This window comes from Lampris incognitus, chromosome 4, assembly GCF_029633865.1.
Source record: "Lampris incognitus isolate fLamInc1 chromosome 4, fLamInc1.hap2, whole genome shotgun sequence".
NCBI lineage: Eukaryota > Metazoa > Chordata > Actinopteri > Lampriformes > Lampridae > Lampris > Lampris incognitus.
Genome location: NC_079214.1, coordinates 6415342 through 6440341, shown reverse-complemented (window position 1 = coordinate 6440341; position 25000 = coordinate 6415342). Strand labels below are relative to the sequence as shown.

At 51.1% G+C, this 25000-nt stretch overlaps 1 protein-coding gene across 7 annotated transcripts in view; it reads left to right on the top strand.

The window, feature by feature from the left end:
- Nucleotides 1–25000, top strand: part of tcf12 (transcription factor 12) — a 169517-nt gene that overhangs the window by 112507 nt on the left and 32010 nt on the right. For 5 of the 7 annotated variants that reach the window (XR_008810147.1, XM_056278282.1, XM_056278280.1 and 2 more), the window contains 4 exons: nt 16614–16713; nt 18587–18726; nt 19312–19453; nt 19657–19727. Coding sequence is in view for 6 of the 7 variants with exons in the window: in XM_056278282.1 (XP_056134257.1) it covers nt 16614–16713; nt 18587–18726; nt 19312–19453; nt 19657–19727 (453 nt within the window). In the remaining variant the exon portion in view is untranslated. Of the gene's footprint in view, nt 1–4584; nt 4895–16613; nt 16714–18586; nt 18727–19311; nt 19454–19656; nt 19728–25000 lie in introns of those variants that run through there. The other 2 variants (XM_056278285.1, XM_056278284.1) reach the window with 1 other exon arrangement.

Here is a 25000-nt window from a genome sequence, read left to right as displayed (position 1 = left end):
ATGTAGGTCAGGGGACTCCAAGACATGTAGGTCAGGTGACTCCAAGACCTGTAGGTCAGGTGACTCCAAGACCTGTAGGTCAGGTGACTCCAAGACCTGTAGGTCAGGGGACTCCAGGACATGTCGGTCAGGTGACTCCAAGACCTGTAGGTCAGGTGACTCCAAGACATGTAGGTCAGGTGACTCCAAGACATGTAGGTCAGGTGACTCCAAGACCTGTAGGTCAGGTGACTCCAAGACATGTAGGTCAGGTGACTTCAAGACCTGTAGGTCAGGTGACTCCAAGACATGTAGGTCAGGTGACTCCAAGACATATAGGTCAGGGGACTCCAAGACATGTAGGTCAGGTGACTCCAAGACCTGTAGGTCAGGGGACTCCAAGACATGTAGGTCAGGTGACTCCAAGACATGTAGATCAGGTGACTCCAAGACATATAGGTCAGGGGACTCCAAGACATGTAGGTCAGGTGACTCCAAGACCTGTAGGTCAGGTGACTCCAAGACCTGTAGGTCAGGGGACTCCAGGACATGTCGGTCAGGTGACTCCAAGACCTGTAGGTCAGGTGACTCCAAGACATGTAGGTCAGGTGACTCCAAGACATGTAGGTCAGGTGACTCCAAGACCTGTAGCTCAGGTGACTCCAAGACCTGTAGGTCAGGTGACTTCAAGACCTGTAGGTCAGGTGACTCCAAGACATGTAGGTCAGGTGACTTCTGTGTGTGTGTGGGCCGTGTGTGATGGCCTGGCGGCCTGTCCAGGGTGTCTCCCCGCCCGGCTCCAGGCCCCAGCATCCCCGAGACCCTGGGAGCATGATAAGCGGTTGGGACGATGGATGGACGATGGATGGACGATGGATGGACGATGGATGGACGATGGATGGACGATGGATGGATGATGGATGGATGATGGATGGATGATGGATGGGTGACTTGTCTGAAAAGAGGAATCCTGCGTTGTGGAACAACAACGTGGAGATGTTTGTTACCGGTGTTGTTTTCCAAAAGGTCATGTGTGACAACTTACAGCTTATTCTTTACTCTGCCAAATATCTGATGGGTCCCGGGCGAAGACGTAGCTGGCTGGGTGGTGGCGTGAGTGAGTTTAGGGACCCCCGCCGTAGGTGACGGGAAGGCGTTACAAGATGGCAGTGTGTGTGTGTGTGTGTGTGTGTGTGTGTGTGTGTGTGTGTGTGTCACATCAGCGGTGAGGAAGTGGAGCGTTGTTTTCCTGTCGTGTCGTCACGGCTGACCTCTGCAGCTGCTGCTGCTGCATGTTCTGCAACTTTCTGTTTACGCTCACTCTCTCATTTAGCTTTTATTTCATGGGTACCCCCCCCCCTATCTGTGTCTGTCTATCTGTCTCTGTCTCTCTATCTGTCTCTGTCTCTATCTGTCTCTGTCTCTCTCTCTAGTGCTCTCTCTCTGTCTCTCTCTGTCTCTGTCTCTCTATCTGTCTCTGTCTCTCTCTCTAGTGCTCTCTCTCTGTCTCTCTCTGTCTCTGTCTCTGTCTCTCTATCTGTCTCTGTCTCTGTCTCTCTCTGTCTCTGTCTCTCTATCTGTCTCTGTCTCTCTCTCTCTCTCTGTCTCTCTATCTGTCTCTGTCTCTCTATCTGTCTCTGTCTCTATCTGTCTCTGTCTCTCTCTCTAGTGCTCTCTCTCTGTCTCTCTCTGTCTCTGTCTCTCTATCTGTCTCTGTCTCTCTCTCTAGTGCTCTCTCTCTGTCTCTCTCTGTCTCTGTCTCTCTATCTGTCTCTGTCTCTGTCTCTCTCTGTCTCTGTCTCTCTATCTGTCTCTGTCTCTCTCTCTCTCTCTGTCTCTCTTGCTCTCGCTCTCTCTCTCTCTCTCTGTCTCTCTTGCTCTCGTGCTCTCTCTCGCTCTCTCTTATCTGTCTCTCTATCTGTCTCTGTCTCTCTCTCTCTCTCTCTCTGTCTCTCTTGCTCTCGTGCTCTCTCTCGCTCTCTCTTATCTGTCTCTCTATCTGTCTCTGTCTCTCGTGCTCTCTCTCGCTGTCTCTCTGTCTCTCTTGCTCTCTCTCGCTCTCTCTTATCTGTCTCTCTATCTGTCTCTGTCTCTCGTGCTCTCTCTGTCTCTTTTTTGCTCTCCCCCGTCTCACTCTCTCTCTCTCTCTCTGTCTCTCTCTCTCTCTCTCTGTCTCTCTTGCTCTCGTGCTCTCTCTCGCTCTCTCTCTGTCTCTCTCTCTCTCTATCTGTCTCTGTCTCTCGTGCTCTCTCTCGCTCTCTCTTATCTGTCTCTCTATCTGTCTCTGTCTCTCGTGCTCTCTCTCGCTCTCTCTTATCTGTCTCTCTATCTGTCTCTGTCTCTCGTGCTCTCTCTCGCTGTCTCTCTGTCTCTCGTGCTCTCTCTCGCTCTCTCTTATCTGTCTCTCTATCTGTCTCTGTCTCTCGTGCTCTCTCTCTCTCTCTCTCTGTTACTCTTGCTCTCATGCTCTCTCTCGCTCTCTCTTATCTGTCTCTCTATCTGTCTCTATCTCTCGTGCTCTCTCTGTCTCTCTTTTGCTCTCCCCCGTCTCACTCTCTCTCTCTCTCTCTCTCTCTCTCTCTCTCTCTCTTGCTTTCTCGTTCTCTCTCTCCTCCTCTCTGTTGGTGTGGGTATTGGAGTATGAGAGTAGGTATTCTTCTAAAGCTCTCTCCCTCTTATTTTCTCTCTTATTCTCTCTCGCTCGCTCTCCCGCTCTCTGTCTCCCTCACTCTCCCTCTCTGTCTCTCTCCCTCTCATTCTCTCTGTCTCTCTTGCTTTCTCGTTCTCTCTCTCTTGCTCTCGCTTTTTCTCGCTCTGTCTCTCTCCTCCCCTCCGTTGGGGTAGGTATTGGAGTATTAGAGTAGGTATTCTTCTAAAGCTCTCTCCCTCTTATTTTCTCTCGCTCTCTCTCTCCTCCCGCTCTGTCTCTCTCACTCTCCCTCTCTGTTTCTCTCCCTCTCGCTCTCTCTGTCTCTCTTGCTTTCTCGTTCTCTCTCTCTTGCTCTCGCTTTCTCTCGCTCTGTCTCTCTCCTCCCCTCCGTTGGGGTAGGTATTGGGGTATTAGAGTAGGTATTCTTCTAAAGCTCTCTCCCTCTTATTTTCTCTCGCTCTCTCTCTCCTCCCGCTCTGTCTCTCTCACTCTCCCTCTCTGTCTCTCTCCCTCTCGCTCTCTCTGTCTCTCTTGCTTTCTCGTTCTCTCTCTCTTGCTCTCGCTTTCTCTCGCTCTGTCTCTCTCCTCCCCTCCGTTGAGGTAGGTATTGGGGTATTAGAGTAGGTATTCTTCTAAAGCTCTCTCCCTATTATTGTCTCTCGCTCTCTCTCTCCTCCCGCTCTCTGTCTCTCTCGCTCTCGCTCGCCCTCTCACTCTCCCACTCTCCGTCTCTCTCCCTCTCCCTCTCTCTCTCTCTGTCTCTCTCGCTCTCCCTCTCGCTCTCTGTCTCTCTTGCTCTCTCTCTCGCTCTCCCTCTCGTTCTCTCTCTCCTCCCGCTCTCCGTCTCTCTCGCTCTCCCTCTTGCTCTCTCTTGTCTCTCTTGCGCTCTCTCTCTCACTCGCTCTGTCTGTCTGTGTCTCTCTCTCTCTCCTCCCCTCCACTGGGGTAGGTATTGGGGTATTAGAGTAGGTATTCTTCTAAAGCTCTCTCCCTCTTATTTTCTCTCTTATTCTCTCCCGCTCTCTCTCCTCCCGCTCTCTGTCTCTCTCGCTCTCTCTCTCTCTGTCTCTCTTGCTCTCTCTCTCTCACTCGCTCTGTCTGTCTGTGTCTCTCTCTCCTCCCCTCCACTGGGGTAGGTATTGGGGTATTAGAGTAGGTATTCTTCTAAAGCTCTCTCCCTCTTATTCTCCGTCCCTGTCTCTCTCCCTGTTGTTATACCAGGCAAGTTATTCTTCAAATGCTCTCTCTCTCTCCCCCTCTCCTCCCTCTGTCCCCCCCCCCGTCTCTCTCTCTCTCTCTCTCTCTGTTTTTTCTTCCCCTTTAATGTTGAGCGTCCACTTTGCCATGGGAGATGGTCTGTTGTATGTGGGAGCGGGTCACATTCGCTGCCACATCTTTGCGTTGCTACAAACTCGCCATTTTTACACCTCGCTGCCAGCAGCCTCATTACAACAACACAACACAGCAGAGCGGGAGATGAAGAGCTCGGGGTGAAAACAGCCGAGCGGGGGACGAAGAGCTCGGGGTGAGACGGGGGTGTAAGGACAGCGGAGCTCATCGCCGTCGTTCGGCACAGTAATTTGCTTGCCTCTGACTAAACGCCACATTAATAAAATCCCACTTTAGGCGGAGTGGGTTTTAGTTCCACGTCGCTGGGGTTCCCCCGCACACAATCTGCATTCTCCACGCTCCGAATTCAACATTTCTTCTGTCGCTCCAAATCCCCTCGCACATTTGTTTTCCGTCCCGCCCACTTCCTTTTATCTCTCTCCCTGCACCCCTTCCCCCTCCCGATACCACCACCCCCCCCCCATTCTTTTCCTCTCTGCCTCAGCACTTATGAGGCTTAAAGCAGGGACGTACCAATCGGGGCCCCTCCTCCCCTCCCCTCCCCCGCACAGAAGTCTGGAATGGTGCGGTCCTGCTTTGCATAAGTTTCCTGCGAGTGGGTTTGTGTGTGTGTGTGTGTGTGTGTGTGCGTGAGTCCGGCGAGGGGCCGGGTCTGAAAGAATTACCCGTCCCCTTTTTTCTCCGAGCGGCTTGGACGCGTTTGTAGGCAGAAGGCTGGTGTGCTGCCGCGGCATCCTGACACGGATCACACACACACACACACACACACCCACACCCACACACCCACCCACACACCCACCCACAGCCGTCTCACTCGTCCCCCCGACCGGCCGAGGCTCCGCTATCATGTACTGCGCCTATCCCGTCCCCGGAATGGGCAGCAACTCCTTGATGTATTACTACAACGGCAAGTCGGTGAGTTTATTTCCCTGGGACTTGGTGTGTGTCTGTGTGTGTGTGTGTGTGTGTGTGTTTTCTGCTGTGTGCACACATTTAACTATTGTTTTCTTCTGGGTTTGTTCGTGTGACAGCACAGAGTTTGGCGCCGGTTAAACTTGCCGCGTTGTGCGTGTGTGTTGTGTGTTCTTGTGTGCGCGTCTCCTCGCGGTCGACTTTCCATTGCCTCAGCTCCAGGGCACTTCGCGCACACCGAGGCTTTGTTAAGACTCTGTATAAAGTGGACTCCGTCCCGCGTGTAGCCGCGCACGTTTCTGAAGGTTCGAGACTCGTCCACGCCGTCAGGCTCTGCGGGAAAAGGAAAACCGGAGCCATCTTCTTCTTCTTCTTCTCTCTCTAACTTCTTCTCTAACTTTCTGTAGAGGGGCTTAATCAGCGTGGCAGACGGGGGAAAGCGAGGCTTGCAGCGGTGGGTGTGTTTTTACTGGCTGGCTGGTCGAGCGGGGGGGGGAAATAATAACAAGCGCGGGTCTGGGAGTGATTAAGGGGAGAGAGGCTGCTGGGCTGCTGAGGGCAGACTTTCCCATTTGCAGGTTGTGCTGCAAGCGGCGCTCGCTGCCGCCGCTCCATCTGGTTTGAATCACGCAGGCATTCTGAGCGCCACAGGGAGCCTAGCGGGGTTCTGCACTGCTCCGCCACCGCCGCTTTGACTCCTCTCAGAATCTCCTGCGCCGTGTCGGCGTCTTCGTTCTGTGGAGCGCATGTGTCATCTTGTGTGTGTGGGGGGGGGGGTATTGATGTCGTACCTGTTGGCGGTGAATTTGCTCTCACTTGTGTTTTTGGGTCACGGTGTCACCAGTCGAGAGGCGGCGAGATGTTCATTCTGAGTCACGTAGACTTGCCCTTCACTCTCTCCGCGCCTCCGACACCGGCTGTTTGAGCCCGGCGGCGCGTCGTCCTTCATCCCACACCAGCCCGGTCGCCGTCAGAAGATTCGGGAGAGACCTCCTGCTGTCCGGCCCCCGCATCGTCCCGCCGGTTGTATCGGCCTGTTTAATGGGATCCTGGTAGAAAGGTCAGCCAGCGCCGGCCCGGGTTTCAACTTTCCCTGTGACCCGTGGCACAACCTCCCCTTTGTTCCCGCCGCACACACGCCGACTTTGATCGTGCTTACACGGGGCATTAACGGGCTTGCGGTCCAGTTCGGTAATGGGGTAAATTGAGCACATGTGTACTGCGTGCACAGAAAAGTCTGGGATCAAACGGAGCTGTTAAATACACTGTACTGCCCTCGTTATGCAAGGGACAAAGACACATGCCGGACATTCTGCGCCTCCCTTTTACCTTGTCCATGTCTCGTAGCTGACGCGTGAGGACAAAGTGAGGTCTCAGACGCTTTGTGGATGCACGCCGGGCTCCGTGGCTCCTGAGCCGTGACGGCACAGAGGCAGTGCCTTTCACACTTCAACCACTTCCTGTTAGCGAAACACCAATTCAGGAGAAAGTGGTATTGTGCTGGTCCTCACACAGACACACATTATACTGGTCCTCACACAGACACACATTATACTGGTCCTCACACAGACACACATCATACTGGTCCTCACACAGACACACATTATACTGGTCCTCACACAGACACACATCATACTGGTCCTCACACAGACACACATCATACTGGTCCTCACACAGACACACATCATACTGGTCCTCACACAGACACACATTATACTGGTCCTCACACAGACACACATTATACTGGTCCTCACACGGACACACATCATACTGGTCCTCATATGGACACACATTATACTGGTCCTCACACAGACACACATCATACTGGTCCTCACACAGACACACATTATACTGGTCCTCATATGGACACACATCATACTGGTCCTCACACAGACACACATTATACTGGTCCTCACACGGACACACATTATACTGGTCCTCACACAGACACACATTATACTGGTCCTCATATGGACACACATCATACTGGTCCTCACACAGACACACATCATACTGGTCCTCACACAGACACACATCATACTGGTCCTCACACAGACACACATTATACTGGTCCTCACACAGACACACATTATACTGGTCCTCACACAGACACACATTATACTGGTCCTCACACAGACACACATCATACTGGTCCTCACACAGACACACATTATACTGGTCCTCACACGGACACACATTATACTGGTCCTCACACAGACACACATTATACTGGTCCTCACACGGACACACATCATACTGGTCCTCACACAGACACACATCATACTGGTCCTCACACAGACACACATCATACTGGTCCTCACACAGACACACATTATACTGGTCCTTACACAGACACACATCATACTGGTCCTCACACAGACACACATTATACTGGTCCTCACACGGACACACATTATACTGGTCCTCACACGGACACACATCATACTGGTCCTCACACAGACACACATTATACTGGTCCTCACACAGACACACATTATACTGGTCCTTACACAGACACACATCATACTGGTCCTCACACAGACACACATTATACTGGTCCTCACACAGACACACATTATACTGGTCCTCACACAGACACACATCATACTGGTCCTCACACGGACACACGTCATACTGGTCCTCACACAGACACACATTATACTGGTCCTCACACAGACACACATCATACTGGTCCTCACACAGACACACATTATACTGGTCCTCACACGGACACACATTATACTGGTCCTCACACAGACACACATCATACTGGTCCTCACACAGACACACATCATACTGGTCCTCACACAGACACACATTATACTGGTCCTTACACAGACACACATCATACTGGTCCTCACACAGACACACATTATACTGGTCCTCACACGGACACACATTATACTGGTCCTCACACAGACACACATTATACTGGTCCTCATACAGACACACATCATGCTGGTCCTCACACAGACACACATCATACTGGTCCTCACACGGACACACATCATACTGGTCCTCACACGGACACACATCATACTGGTCCTCACACGGACACACGTCATACTGGTCCTCACACGGACACACGTCATACTGGTCCTCACACGGACACACATTATACTGGTCCTCACACGGACACACGTCATACTGGTCCTCACACGGACACACATTATACTGGTCCTCATATGGACACACATCATACTGGTCCTCACACGGACACACATTATACTGGTCCTCACACGGACACACATCATACTGATCCTCACACGGACACACATCATACTGGTCCTCACACAGACACACATCATACTGGTCCTCACACGGACACACATCATACTGATCCTCACACGGACACACATTATACTGGTCCTCACACAGACACACATTATACTGGTCCTCACACAGACACACATCATACTGGTCCTCACACAGACACACATTATACTGGTCCTCACACGGACACACATTATACTGGTCCTCACACGGACACACATTATACTGGTCCTCACACGGACACACATTATACTGGTCCTCACACGGACACACATTATACTGGTCCTCACACGGACACACATTATACTGGTCCTCACACGGACACACATTATACTGGTCCTCACACGGACACACATCATACTGGTCCTCACACAGACACACATTATACTGGTCCTCACACGGACACGCATTATACTGGTCCTCACACGGACACGCATTATATTGGTCCTCACACAGACACGCATCATACTGGTCCTCACACAGACACGCATCATACTGGTCCTCACACAGACACGCATCATACTGGTCCTCACACAGACACGCATCATACTGGTCCTCACACAGACACGCATCATACTGGTCCTCACACGGACACGCATCATACTGGTCCTCACACGGACACACATTATACTGGTCCTCATACGGACACACATTATACTGGTACTCATATGGACACACATCATACTGGTCCTCACACGGACACACATTATACTGGTCCTCACACGGACACACATTATACTGGTCCTCACACAGACACACATTATACTGGTCCTCATATGGACACGCATCATACTGGTCCTCACACAGACACGCATCATACTGGTCCTCACACAGACACGCATCATACTGGTCCTCACACAGACACACATCATACTGGTCCTCACACGGACACACGTCATACTGGTCCTCACATGGACACACATTATACTGGTCCTCACACGGACACACATTATACTGGTCCTCATATGGACACACATTATACTGGTACTCATATGGACACACATCATACTGGTCCTCACACGGACACACATTATACTGGTCCTCACACGGACACACATTATACTGGTCCTCACACAGACACACATTATACTGGTCCTCATATGGACACACATCATGCTGGATGCAGCTCATCTCCTCCACACCCTGAAGCGACAGACCCTGGCAGACATTTAAAAGGGATGATGTGTGCAGGCCAGGGCTCGCTGCTCGGTGTGTAACAGGTTGTGTGATGATGAGTATGTGCTGGTGTGTAGTTTGAGGTGTTTGGGAGTCGGCCAGCGGACCTACGCGTTTGTGGGCGGATAACGCTCCGTGGCGTTCAGCATGGACCTCATTAGGGAGGCGGTTGCTCTTCTTGGAAAACTTTTGAAGTCTCCGAAGGGCTTTTCCGCCGCCAGAAGGCAGCGATGTGCTGAGAGGTTAATAAACAAACACTGAAGGAAGGTCCGAACACGCTGCTAACGTAGTGTGGAACCATCACGTGAGATCATGTCGGTAAATTTGATATCCTGTGCTGTGTTTTACGGCTGTTTGATGTTGGCTGATGGGACCGATGTGAGATTATGATGTTTGAGAATGTAAAAGCATAGAGCATCTTCTCTTTCTCTTCTCTTCTCTTTTCTTTTTCACCCTTTTTCACCCAATTGCACTTGGTCAGTTACCCCACTCTTCAGAGCTGCCCCGGTCTCTGCTCCACCCCCTCTGCTGATCTGAGGAGGGCTGCAGACTACCACATGCCTCCTCCCATACATGTGGAGTCGCCAGCCGCTTCTTTTCACCTGACAGTGAGGAGTTTCACCAGGGGGACGTAGCGCATGGGAGAATCATGCTACTCCCTCCACCCCCTGAATAGGCACCCTGACTGACCAGGGGAGGCGCTAGTGCAGCGACCAGAACACATACCCACTTCCGGCTTCCCACCCGCAGACACAGCCAGATGTGTCTGTAGGGACGCCCGACCAAGCCGGAGGTAACACGGGGATTTGAACCCGCGATCCCCGTGTTGGTAGGCAACACGGGGATCTTGTCTTGAGCAGAGTGGACAAGGGAGGCGTTTGGGCTCAGATGAAGCCGTGTGCAGCCCGGCTGAAGGTGTACAGACGTCGGTATTTTAGGGCGTGCGGCGTGTTTGTGTGTATGCGTGTGAATTCCTCATCCGAGCTTTTGAGAATTTAAATATTTGGGATTCGAAGGGTGGAATCTGTTTATACAAGGTGTAGCCGCCCCCCAAGTGAAACCCCTTAAGTGCAGGAATATGTTTGCTGCGGGGGAAGAGGGGTTGAGCTGCACACGACAGTGTTTGTGTACAGCACACGAGAAGGTTCGGGCCCCAGAGTGCTGAACACATGATGGCAGATGTGAAGTAGAACAGGCCTGATGTGACCCACATGATGTGGCTCACGGAGGAGATGAGCCCTTTGTCATATTGGACCGCAGATATTGTTTGGTCTTTGTTGTTTCCATTTCAGTATGCTGCGTGGGAATGTGCTGTGGAAAGCATGTGTGGCTGTCCTGCAGGACGTCCAGCGTGTCGTGTAAAACACCATCGTGTGTAAACGTGTAAGATGTGGATCTGAAAAGAAACGTCCCGGAGACAACCACATGTAAAGTTTAACGGGCCGTTTCCTCTGAATTCGAGCTGCTCTTTGAACACGAGCCCACTTTATGTGTTTTTATTTGGTCCTTTTCAACTTTTATTGATTTATAAAATCTCGGGTAGTGTTTGGATGTCGTGTCGCCGTGGCGACCGTTTCCGTTGTCGCGTCATTGGGTGAACGGCGGGTGCTCCAGCATCGGAGGGATTCTTCTCGTCTAGATGCGCGTTTAGATGTTGCGCCAACAACCTGCTAAACCCAATAACTTAACGAAGTGGGTTAAACGGGAAGTCTGCTCACGTTACTGTGACCCTGACCCAGCTGAACACGTCCCCTCTGCTTCTCATCACTCTTGTTCCGCTTTACCCCCGCTTACTAAATACATTATTCATGTTATTATCAGACATTATTATGCCCCCCCCCCCCCCCCCCCCCGCCCTGCTTTCTTTTTTCTACCCAATTGTACTTGGCCAATTACCCCACTCGTCTGAGCCGTCCCGGTCGCTGCTCCACCCACTCTGCCGATCCGGGGGTGGGGGGGGGGGCTGTAGACTACCACATGTCCCCTCCCATACATGTGGAGTCGCCAGCTGCTTCTTTTCACCTGACAGTGAGGAGTTCCACCAGGGGGACGTAGCACGTGGGAGGATCATGCTACCCCCCCCACAGTGAGCGACCAGAGGAGGCGCTAGTGCAGCGACCAGGACACATACCCACAACCGGCTTCCCACCCGCACACACGGCCAATTGTGCCCCACCGAGCCGGAGGTAACACAGGGATTCGAACCAGTGATCCCCGTGTTGGTAGGCAACAGAATATACCGCTACGCCACCTGGATGCCCATTATTAGACGTTACCGATATCAGTAATATTTACATCGAGATACGGTGACGTCTTGTCTTCAGGAATGTGTTTGTGTGAGGTGGCGGCTGACGGTGAGCGGTGATGCGAGATGGAAGCTGCCGTCCTCCTCCATTCAGCCATTTTGACAAATTGACCAGATGATTCTGCAGCAGCGTCGTCTTTATTCATTTCTTTTCCGTCCCTGATAAATCTGTTAATGGCTTGGCGAACTGTTTTACGGGGGCTCATCAAACATTTGTTTTGCATTAAAGAGTTTGCTGGAATATGTTTGGAGGAGATTTCATCACGGACTTTCAAAGGCAGTCGTGTGTACCAGAGCCCTTCCAGGGACTGAAACCCGTCCAAGTTGTGGTGCTGTTTGTTCCCGTCCATCGTCTGGCTGAACACAGACCCTGATGTGAGCGACCTGGTACAGAAGTGGAGTTATTATTTTCAGTCAATCTCCAGACGTGCGTGTTGAGCGGCCGGTGTCGTCGTGTGCTGGGACCAGCTCCTGCGTCTTGAGTGACAGCTCTTTAATTAATGTCGTCGTTAAAGGAAATCCAGGCGGGCCGTCCCTTCCAGAAGTCGGGGGGATGAGGCGCCCGGTGTTTTGGGATGTTTTATTAATGCTCTGGCCGGTAAGCCCCGGCCAGGGGAAAAAAAGAAAGGGACAATTAGCTTCATCCTCTGCCATATGCTGCCCGACGAGTCTCAGACCGAGACAAAAGCCCGGCTCCTGTGTGAGGCTAACCTGGGAGCGCCAAGGAAGTGCCTTCACCCCTGGTCACATGTGCCGACCAGGAAAACCCACGAGAGCGCCTCCCCTCCCACAACACTTTAATTACACGTCCAGACAGCAATGTGCCAGAGTCCTGCTCACTCAGCAGCCGCTTAGCTGACACATGACTAGCATGGACACCACCGCACACATGTAGGGAGCATACGTGTGTGTGTGTGTGTGTGTGTGTGTGTGTGTGTGTGTGTGTGTGTGTGTGTGTGTGTGTGTGTGTGTGTGTGTGTGTGTTTGTGTGTGTGCAACGGTGGGATTGAATTCAACTTGTATTCAGATTTTCTGTCAGCATGATGTCATCCATCCATCCATCCATTATCACTTATCCTGCTGTCAGGATCGTGGGGATGCTGGAGCCTATCCCAGCAGTCATTGGGCGGCAGGCGGGGAGACACCCTGGACAGGCCGCCAGGCCACCACAGGGCCCACACACACACACACACACACACACACACACACACACACACACACTCACATTCACACCTAGGGACAATATAGTACGGCCGAGTCACCTGACCTACATGTCTTTGGACTGTGGGGGGAAACTGGAGCACCCGGAGGAAACCCACACAGACACGGGGAGAACATGCAAACTCCACACAGAGGACGACCCGGGACGACCCCCAAGGTTGGACTACCCCGGGGCTCGAATCCAGGACCTTCTTGCTGTGAAGCGACCGCGCTGACCACTGTGCCACCGTGCCGCCCCGATGTCATACAACCTGCAGGAAAAAATAATAGAATAGTAAACCTTTAGGAAAGTTGAAGAGGCTATCGGTGATTTTAATTTACAACACTTCTTATAATATTTGGTCAAACTCTTTCCACATCCCGACAGCTGTCAAGTAAGCAGGTGCAGTGGGAACTAAACCCGGTCTCGGTGGCCGTCCTAAACAGAGAGAGAACATGTTTTTTGTACCTGCTCCTTATCAGCCAGTCAGGGGAGTTCTGTGCAGGCTGGCGTCTCCATTGGTCCCTACTTAATGTCAGTCGGTTTTGTGCGTTCGCAAGGCTGTTAGGCAGAAGTAAAGGGGCGGCTTCTTTTGCAGGATGTTCTCAAAAGATAGCAGTTCTGCCCAGGATCACTTACACCCACTTCAACCCACATCGCATCCCCGGGATGTAGGAACCAACATCTGAGTGTGTTCGAGGCCGTGGAAAGAAGAATTTATAGCAACTTTCAAACACATACTCCATAACATGGCGGCAGTGGTTTTTCTGGTATGGGTGGTGGTTTTTCTGGTATGGGTGGTGGTTTTTCTGGTATGGATGGTGGTTTTTCTGGTATGGGTGGTGGTTTTTCTGGTATGGGTGGTGGTTTTTCTGGTATGGATGGTGGTTTTTCTGGTATGGGTGGTGGTTTTTCTGGTATCAGTGGTGGTTTTTCTGGTATGAGTGGTGGTTTTTCTGGTATGAGTGGTGGTTTTTCTGGTATGGGTGGTGGTTTTTCTGGTACGAGTGGTGGTTTTTCTGGTATGAGTGGTGGTTTTTCTGGTATGAGTGGTGGTTTTTCTGATATGAGTGGTGGTTTTTCTGGTATTGGTGGTGGTTTTTCTGGTATGAGTGATGGTTTTTCTGGTATGAGTGGTGGTTTTTCTGGTATGAGTGGTGGTTTTTCTGGTATGAGTGGTGGTTTTTCTGGTATTGGTGGTGGTTTTTCTGGTATGGATGGTGGTTTTTCTGGTATGAGTGGTGGTTTTTCTGGTATGAGTGGTGGTTTTTCTGGTATGAGTGGTGGTTTTTCTGGTATGAGTGGTGGTTTTTCTGGTGTGAGTGGTGGTTTTTCTGGTATGGGTGGTGGTTTTTCTAGTATGGATGGTGATTTTTCTTGTATGAGTGGTGGTTTTTCTGGTATGGATGGTGGTTTTTCTGGTATGGGTGGTGGTTTTTCTGGTATGGGTGGTGGTTTTTCTGGTATGAGTGGTGGTTTTTCTGGTATGGGTGGTGGTTTTTCTGGTATGGAGGGTGGTTTTTCTGGTATGGGTGGTGGTTTTTCTGGTATGGGTGGTGGTTTTTCTGGTATGAGTGGTGGTGTTCCTCCATTCACACGTACAGCTTCTATCTGTAAGATTTACGGATGGGGTTTATTCACACATGAAATGACACTGACCTCTGTCGTGTTCCCAACTTGTGTGGGATGTCATTATATTAAGAGCTACGACTGCGGGCGTCTGGGTAGCGTAGCGGTCTATTCCGTTGCCTACCAACACAGGGATCGCCGGTTTGAATCCCTGTGTTACCTCCGGCTTGGTCGGACGTCCCTACAGACACAGTTGGCCGTGTCTGTGGCTGTGAAGCCAGATGTGGGTATGTGTCCTGGTTTTTGCACTAGCGCCTCCTCTGGACAGTCAGGGCGCCTGTTTGGGGGGGAGGGGGAACTGGGGGAATAGTGTGATCCTCCCATGCGCTACGTCCCCCTGGTGAAACTCCTCACTGTCAGGTGAAAAGAAGCGGCTGGCGACTCCACATGTATGGGAGGAGGCATGTGGTAGTCTGCAGCCCTCCCCAGATCGGCAGAGGGGGTGGAGCAGAGACCAGGACGGCTCAGAAGAGTGGGGTAATTGGCCAAATACAATTGGGGAGAAAAGGGGGGGAAATTTTCCAACAAAAAAAAAAGAAGCTACGACTGCTCAAACTCCCAACGTTATTTCTGTCTGTTCACTCGTTTCTTATCGCAGCATCATTGGTTTCATCCTGTGTGGGGTGAAAGGAGCTCTCTTCCACGTCAGCCCATTCTTCCATAAAATGTTAAACATGCACTTTACTTTTACTGGTTCATAAACAGACCTCTTGCTTCATACACGGCCTGTTGTGAACAAGCTGCAGATGCAGTCCTTGTGATTGGTTCACCCGCTCCTGTGGAGCGTCGTGATACCGCAGTCTGGCGGCTTGTGTTCTGGCTGCCGTCATTTGGAAATGTTTCTGGGAACGTAACTCGGGTCTCCGGTCGGAAAATTGCTGATGCAACTTTTACGGCGTATCAGCTCTGGCTAGCGTTCACACGTGAACCTGACACGTGAAACTGGAGGAGAGGTCTACGGGTTGGTCGGCGTGTGTGAATGAGGTTTGACACGGGCAGAGACGAAGACGGGAGGCAGAAGTTGGGTAGGTGGGGTCTGGCTGGTGTTCCTGGCACCGGTTTGTCCACCATGACAACAAGGACCTGTGATGTGTGTGGGATGGAAAATTTGCTTAGTCCTTCTCTCCGTTCCCTCCTCTGCATTCTCTCTCTCTCGCGCTGTCTCTCCCTCTCCATCTGGAGTGGGTGAAGTCAGAGACTACATGGCTGGTGTTTGGCCTCCTGTCACTTTCATCTTGCTGTTATCTTGGCACTCCCACCGCTGTACAACGGCGCCGTGCTGCTTCTGTCTCTCCCACCGGCTCGCAGGTAGAGCTTTTTTCATACCCCTCGTTTGGTTTCTACCTTCCTTCTGGGCACACCGCGCTGTAATTCGCCAAGCGTTTATTGTGCATACCTGAACAGGTGCCGTTATAGCTCCATTAGGAGTTGAGACGATGTGGCATGCAAATACGCTTGATGAGCCACACCCCCCCCCCTCCATGAGCCTTAGGGCCCAGACACGCCAAACCGACTGGCGGCAACGAAGGCCGACTGTTGGGTCGCCTCACGTCGCCCGCCGTCTGGGCCGAAAAGTGGCACCTGAACACACCGCAAAGACTATAGCCGACAGCCAGCTGGCATGTACGTCCCGCACTGATTCGCTAAGCTGAACAGCCAATCGGAGCGAGCTCTCTCACCGACGGGCTCCGCCCATTCAACATGCTGAACCGACTGAAAAGCTGCCGACAGGAGTCCTACGAGTGCCGGCGGTGCGGGACACACCGTAAAGACTAGAGTCACAGATGCTGGTGGACGGGCGACCCTGGTCGGCCTGGTGTGCCAGGGCCCTTATCCCAAATGAGCCCAGCTGCAGCTGATACTTGGTGGTTTTGCTGGAGTCATTAAATTGTTTGTATGTGTGTGTGTGTGTGTGCATGCATTTGAGGCGGGGGTGTAATTGCTTGTTCCTCCGCTTGTGCATGTGTGCTTGTGTGTAACATTACATGCATTCGGGCGCCCGAAATGGCGTGTTTGCGTGAACATCCCTTGGCCGCCACGCACATTCATTCAGAGGGAACAGCCAGTAGAAAAGACACAAGGGCGCAGCTGTTCTCTGTTTTTCCCTCCTGCTCATGGTTTGTGTGTTTTCTCGGCAGGTGTACGCACCATCCCCCAATTCGGAAGACTTCAACAGAGACTCGCCCTCCTACTCGTCCCCCAAGCCCTCCAGCAGTATGTTTGCAAGCACTTTTTATGGTGAGTACATTTGCCTTCGGGTGTGAAATTAGCCTGACCAGTCTGACGTCTGGGGAGTCAATCCAGAAAATACTCCAGAAAATACTTGTCTTCATGCATGCTCAATAGTCCAGGTGAGGAGACCACAGGAAGTTGGATCGGTTCATCTGGACACATGTATTGAAATAAACGTGTCAACACTCATCTGAGTGATGAAACCGGTCGCTGGTTTCCGTGGTTATGCCACTGTATTGTTTATAGGGGGGGGGGGTACCTGCAGTCAGTCGAGACTGAAGAGGTCACTTAGTAGATGAGTGTTGAAAATGTTCTCTAGAAACATGTCCAGATGAACCGATTCACCATTCTGTGACTCCCCAGTGCTGACATCACATACCTTTACCATGCGACCAGACAGCATGGGCTGCAGTGTTACAGTACTTATAATGCCAGTATTACAGTACTTATGATGCCAGTGTTACAGTACTTATGATGCCAGTATTACAGTACTTATGATGCCAGTGTTACAGTACTTATGATGCCAGTATTACAGTACTTATGATGCCAGTATTACAATACTTATGATGCCAGTATTACAGTACTTATGATGCCAGTGTTACAGTACTTATGATGCCAGTATTACAGTACTTATGATGCCAGTATTACAGTATTTATGATGCCAGTATTACAGTACTTATGATGCCAGTGTTACAGTACTTATGATGCCAGTGTTACAGTACTTATGATGCCAATATTACAGTACTTATGATGCCAGTGTTACAGTACTTATGATGCCAGTGTTACAGTACTTATGATGCCAGTGTTACAGTACTTATGATGCCAGTATTACAGTACTTATGATGCCAGTATTACAGTAGTTATGATGGCTTATGACTTCCTTTAGAATACAGACTTGGACATCAACAAAATTAATCCTTGAGCTCACCGTGCCAACTGTCTGACAGTATGCTCTATCAGAAATGACTTCCGCAGGGTGTCCGGGTCTGTTCTGTTGCCTACCGACACGAGGATCGCTGGTTCGAATCCCTGTGTTACCTACAGATTGGTCGGGCGTCCTGACAGACGCAGTTGGCTGTGTCTGCGGGTGGGAAGCCGGATGTGGGTATGTGTCCTGGTCGCTACTCTAGCGCCTCCTCTAGGCGGCCTGGGCGCCTGTTCGGGGTGGGGGGGAATAGCGTGATCCTCCCATGCGCTACGTCCCCCTGGCAAAACTCCTCACTGTCAGGTGAAAAGAAGCGGCTGGTGACTCCACATGTATCGGAGGAGCCATGTGTTAGTCTGCAGCCCTCCCGGGATCGGCAGAGGGGGTGGGGCAGCGACCGGGACGGCTCAGAAGAGCGGGGTAATTGGCCAAGTACAGTTGGGGAGAAAAAAGGTGAAAATCCAAAAAAAGATGTCTCCCACAGCTTTTGGTTGATGTGCCATCTTTTTATCAGCCATCAAACCACAGTTAAATACTGGAGGTTGAAAAGCACTGGGCCAGATTATGCCTCTGCTGCATTTTGGACGTTGGCTGTGCAGGCGGATTAACTTACTCCAGCAGCGTTAAGTCATGTCACATCTATGTGCCGGCTGTACCTCCTCTCTGGTCGGGAAAGAAAAGCAGACCTCTGCTGTCCTGACTTTAGTGTTATCTCAGCTGTGATTAGGACACAGCTCATATTTCCGCTACAGAAGCAAAAAAAAAAAAAGCCCTCCTTGGGTGACCCTGAGATAAGGGCAGGGTGGCAGGATGCTGTTGGAGCTCTGGGGTACTTTATGGATGTCAGCTGTGGCCATTAACACTTAGAGATGACCAAGACAAATCACTCGGACTTTCCTCGGTTCCAGTTGCACAAGCGGTCCGCTCTTGAGTCAGATTTCTGTTTATCTTCAGATGGGACCCACAATTCCTCCGACCCATGGAACTCGTCCAACGGGATAAGTCAGCCGGGCTATGGCGGGATGCTGGGCGGATCCTCATCTCACATGCCGCAGTCAGGAAACTACAGCAACCTGCACTCCCACGACCGCCTGGTAAGCCGCTCAGCTGGGGATACCAGCACAAAAGAAAAAGAATTAAAATCAAAATGTAATCCTAATTCTATTTTGCCAGCGCACTGGAGATGTTGAATGTGTGTTCAGCGCCCACACTGATCTCTTTTACCCCCACCCCCACCCGGCCAGAACACACATCCCACATCTCCCCCGGCTAGATTGGGGCCATGCTTCAAGCCTCACAATCTCTCTTATGTCGCTGCTGGTTGCTGGCGGTGAGGACACCAGTGACCCGCTTTCTATCTGCTCTCTGTCTGTCTGTCTGTCTGCCCACCTGTCTCACTGCCTGCTGCAGCTAGCTGAGACTCCATCCCCAAAGTGAGCTAGCTGGCTAGCTGTCTGTCTGCTCTACTCTCCAAATAACCGTCCTTTCATCAGGGGAAACTGTGGGGTCTTTCACAGCCGCGGAGAAGAATCTCTTTGTGTTTCTCATTCAGTGGCTTAACAAACGTGTCCAGAATGAGACCTCTCTCTTCCTCTCTGTCGCTCTCACACACAAACACAAACACGGATAGTTTCCAGTTTAAACTGAACATTTATTTCTCCCCCGATTTGTTCTTTCAGAATTACCCTCCACATTCGGTCTCTCCAGACATCAACGCCAGTCTTCCTCCCATGTCAAGCTTCCACCGGAGCAATGCCAGCACTTCACCATTCGTCACAACAACGCACACCCCGTCCGTCAGTGCAGCCGACGGGGTCATGGGTACGCTGAAGTATCAGAGGTTACAGGAAAGTGTGGCGCTGGGTAGCGACAGCAGCCATGAGTGCTTTTAGTTTCGTGGGTCCAGCTGCTGAGAGCCGATTCTTGTGCTGTGACATCTCCTCATTCATGTCTGATGAGCTCCTCTCTGTTTTTTGTTTTTTTTTAATTTATTTATATCAATTTATTTATTTATTTATTTTTAGCTGCTGCTAATCGGGGGACCGCCTCCGGAAGCTCACAGACTGGAGACGCACTGGGAAAGGCTTTAGCCTCCGTGAGTACACAACCCACACGCAGCACGGCATTCAGTCTCTCCCACCATGCACGGGTGTTGGGGGTGGAATTAAAGGGACTTATCGGCTATTGTGGTTAAGAAAACATTTTATAATATTCGGTTGGAGTCTTTCTACATCCTGACAGCTGTCAAGTAAGTAGAAGCACTAGGAAAGAAACTGGTCTCCGGCCGCCCGAGGCCCCGTAAACAGAAACAGAATGTTTTCTCTGTTCTTGCTCCTTATCAGCCAATCGGCTCTGCGAGCTTCAACGGTCATTTGGGTGAAAATGTACACGGTGGGATGTCCGGGTAGCATGGCGGTCTATTCCATTGCCTACCAACATGGGGATCGCCGGTTTGAATCCCCATGTTGATGTGGGTGTGGGTCCTGGTCGCTGCACTAGCGCCTCCTCTGGTCGGTCGGGGTGCCTGTTCGGGGGGGGGGGACTGGGGGGAATAGCGTGATCCTCCCACGCGCTACGTCCCCCTGGTGAAACGCCTCACTGTCAGGTGAAAAGAAGCAGCTGGTGACTCCACATGTATGGGAGGAGACATGTGGTAGTCTGCAGCCCTCCCCGGATCGGCAGAGGAGGTGGAGCAGCAACCAGGACAGCTCTGAAGAGTGGGGTAATTGGCCAGGTACAATTGGGGGGAAAAAGGGGGGGGGTATATATATATATATATACACACACACACGTATATACATACATATATACACATATACAGACATACATACATATAGATATACACACACACACACGGTGACGGTGAGCTGTGGTTGTGGTTGAGGTAAGCTCCATCAGTCATACATGTAAAAGGTTTGAGAACATCCACTCACCATCTTAAATGACACTTGGACGTTTCTGATGTAGCATCGGCTGTTTGCTGTCAGACAGACAGAACTCACCCCCTGTCAGGTTTGGTGTTTCCCGTGACCACCTCCTCGGCGCCCATAAGCTGACGTGTGTTCTGATTTCTCTGCAAATGGAGACCGTGCATTAGAATAATGGCCCGCTTCGGCCTCTGAAAGAAGGTGACCTCAGTAGACATGCTGGGAATTAAGTGCTACGCCGAATGCTGATTAAAAAAGCCCAGAGGATATGTTTATAGTTGTTTTTGGGCCTAAGCCTGGATAATTGTGAGCTTAAACTAAGAGTATTCAAGAAAGAGAATTGTACATTATGAAAATACTCTTAAAGCCTATGGATTACACACTAGTTTGGATAATCAAGCTCGTGTATCTGATTTCTTGTAGAACGTATCACTTGTTTTTTTTTTTTTGGCTGTCAGTGACTCGCGGGTTTCTGGGTGTTCATCCATACAAGTCAGTTGATAAACCGCATGGACAGATGGACGTCTCTAGGAACTGGAAGTTAGATTTAACCTCCGTTCTGCACGGTGGTGGTCCCGGTCTCCTCACCGGGACTGTTGTTTGACAGGAGCTTATATTCCACCGTCTGACGGCTGTAGAGGACCGGCGTGATGTGGACATAAAACAGCGCGGTACGAATGAGTAGACAGTGGACGTACCTGAACTCTCATGTGTGATTTGTCATGTTAATGAACAACACTGTCCACTGGCTGGAGCAGCATAGTTAACCGGTACTGACAGACCACACCGCTTCAGACAGACAGTTCTGGGGCTTGAGGCCAAACAGCTCCTGTGACTCAAAGGATATCTTCTTCATTCAGAGGAAGAGAAACGTTTTCACCCAGTAGGTGAGAGGGTTCGAGCCCCGCGGTAGTCCAACCCTGGGGGTCGTCCCGGGTCGTCCTCTGTGTGGAGTTTGCATGTTCTCCCCGTGTCTGCGTGGGTTTCCTCCGGGGGCTCCGGTTTCTTCCCACAGTCCAAAGACATGTAGGTCAGGTGAATCGGCTGTGCTGAATTGCCCCTAGGTGTGAAGGTGTATGTGTGTGTGTGGGCCCTGTGTGATGGTCCGGTGGCCCGTCCAGGGTGTCTCCCCGCCTGCCGCCCAGTGACTGCTGGGATAGGCTCCAGCATCCCTGAGAGCAGGACAAGCGGTTCGGATAACGGGTGGATGGACAGTAGGTGAGAGGGAATCTGACCTTCGCAGGTTTCTTCTCAGCTCGCCACCGTTAAGGGTTCAACCTTGGCAGCTGCATTTCTATATAAGTCTCCTGTAACACTAAATATATTTGCCATCTGTAAAACAATAAAACGATGTTGAACATGATACACGGGGTACACACACACACACATCAGTGTGGCAAGAACCCCAAAATATCCACAATATGGACTTTGTAAAGTGAGGCCTTATTTTGAATCGGCGATTGGCGATGGGTCTGTCGCTCAGACGGCCTCAGACAAACCTGTTGTGGGCTCCTGTTTCGTTTTGTTGTTTTGTGTGAAGGACGCACAAGCTTTAATGAGCAGTGTGTGATGTGTACAAGGTTAGTGGCCCTGCGTCTGGGACGTCCATAAGCGGCATCCTGACACACCGTGCAGATCACAGATGAAGTCTTTTTGTAGCTACAGACTCAATTCTATTAGCATGACAAAGCTGCGGGGAAACGGACACGGTCGGGTCGGGTTTTGGTGAAGGGGGGGGGATGGGAGTGTTCTGGTCGGGATGGGGGGGGGTCACAGAGGAGTGTCTAACCGCTGTGGCCCGCCCTTTGTGGGGGCTTTTGTTCTCCGTCCGCTTTAAAGAGGCCGTTCTTATTGGCCTCCCGCTGGCCGCAGGAGCAGAACTGATGAGAGGGCGGGGCTTCATTTATTCCGGCAAAATGAGCCGTGATTAATTCTGGACGTGGCAGGCCGGCGCGGGGAGGGAGCAAGAATAGCCGGCCGTATATTTATTGTTGGGTCAGGAGTCACGGTTATAAACGGCTCCTCCACCGATGAGCTGAGAAATACGTGGAGATTTCTTTTGACTCTTGGTGGTTTTAAAGCGCCCGTGTCACCGCCGCCGATCCTCCACACTCGCCAACTAAACTGAGGGTCCGAGGGTGAAGACTCGGAGCACAGAGATGCACACCATGATTTAAGAGTCGACAAAAGCTTGTGGAATCAATGACCTTTCTCTCTCTCTCTGTCTGTCTGTCTGTCTGTCTGTCTCTCTGTCTCTGTCTGTCTCTCTGTCTGTCTGTCTGTCTCTCTGTCTGTCTGTCTGTCTCTGTCTGTCTCTCTCTCTCTGTCTGTCTGTCTGTCTGTCTCTGTCTGTCTGTCTGTCTGTCTCTCTCTATCTGTCTGTCTGTCTCTGTCTGTCTGTCTGTCTGTCTGTCTGTCTCTGTCTGTCTGTCTGTCTGTCTGTCTGTCTGTCTGTCTCTCTCTATCTGTCTGTCTCTCTCTCTCTCTGTCTTCCTGTCTCTCTCTCTGTCTGTCTCTCTGTCTCTCTGTCTGTCTCTCTCTCTGTGTACAAACCCGGCCTCGGCTTGAGAGTTGATTGAAACACTAAAGCCCAGAGATCAGCAGTGAATAAGGAGATTATTGATAATGAGTCCGTTCTATCCTCCCTGCAAACGTCAAATGGTTTCTGCAAGCTCGGTTTGATCCCGACGTTTAACAGAATGCTCTGTGGAGCTACTGGGGGTTTTTACATTGTTTTTTTTTTTTTTCCTCTCTTTGTCAGCTAATTAGCGGGCTCCAACCCCTAATACCCCAGCCTCCCGGAGACACGTTCCACATCCTCTTATGAAAGGGGAAATCAGGGCTGTGTGCTGCGCTTTAATCCAGCATTTGTAAATGAAATCCCATTGGATGTTGAAGATGGAATCTCCTGTATCCTCTCCCAGTGTGTGATGGACAAGTTGTCCTAAAATTCCCTGACCTTGGTATTATCTTCCATGTTGACAGAACTTGTCTGGTTTAGACCTGGTAAGGATGAACTCAGCCAAGTGGAGGTGTTGCAGAGGGAGGGGTTCACTTTTCTTCCATTTGTTGTTTTGGTTTTGGTTTCTTCAATTCGAGTGCTCGTCTCGTTTTTCCAAGGGCTTGCTCGCATTACCTTCTGCTATCGGAAGCAGTTTCTCATTTGTCAGAAATGTAAGGTGCAAGGGCGTCCAGGTAGCGTGGCGGTCTATTCCGTTTCCTACCAACACAGGGGTCTCCGGTTCGATTCCCCGTGTTGCCTACGGCTTGGTCGGGCGTCCCTACAGACACAATTGGCTGTGTCTGCGGGTGGGAGGCTGGATGTGGGTATGTGTCCTGGTCGCTACGCTAGCGCCTCCTCTGGTCGGCCGGGGCGCCTGTTTGGGGGGGAGGGTGAACTGGGGGGAATAGCGTGGTCCTCACACGTGCTACGTCCCCCTGGTGAAACGCCTCTCTGTCAGGTGAAAAGAAGCGGCTGGCGACTCCACGTGTATGGGAGGAGGCATGCGGTAGTCTGCAGCCCTTCCCGGATCAGCAGAGGGGGTGGAGCAGCGACCGGGGTGGCTCGGAAGAGTGGGGTGATTGACCGGATACAATTGGGGAGAAAAACCACAAAGAAAAAAAAAGAAAAGAAATGTAAGTTGGAGGATGTAAGCTATCAGCCATATCTATTTACAAGGCTGTGGACATTTTATAAACAGGTCGGGTAAACATCTGAACATGTCCGCCGGACACACCCGCTGCTGAACCGGGAGAAGAAATCCGAGTAGCAGCACTTCTCTCTGCCCACGCCGAGTCAGCGTGATATTGCCTTATGTTGTGGCTTAGCTGACGTTATGAGTACAGTTGGGTGACAGAATGCAAACACTGAAATATTAAGTGACGGATGATCGATCGCTGAATACTTCACCTCTGTAACGTCACTCATTTGGCCGCCTCAGCAAGCCACAGCTTGCTAATACCTCTTTTTAGTCGGTGGAAAATTAGCGTTTTAAGACTAGGAAATGGAGAGGACCCGACACGTCTCAAACATCCGGCCGTATCTGTGTGTCGGCCTCCAGGTTTTCCATCTGCCCTGTTCACTAAATGTGCACCAGATGAAAGGACACAACGGCAAATTTGTTGTGGAAGAAAGTCGAGGCATCGCGTCTCAGGACTTTCAGGGGATTTGATCATTTCTGATTCAAGACGGTGTTCCAACACCAGCAGATGTGAAGATGTTTTACCCCAGAAGTTCTCAATGTACCACCACGCTTTTACATGAGCATGATGCACGGGCACTCTTGCACACATAAATCTTCTTTCAGCTGCTCCCGTTAGGAGTCGCCACAGCGGATCATCCATTTCCATCTCTTCCTGTCGTCTGCGTCTTCCTCTGTCACACCAGCCACATGCATGTCCTCCCTCACCACATCCATACACCTCCTCTTTGGCCTTCCTC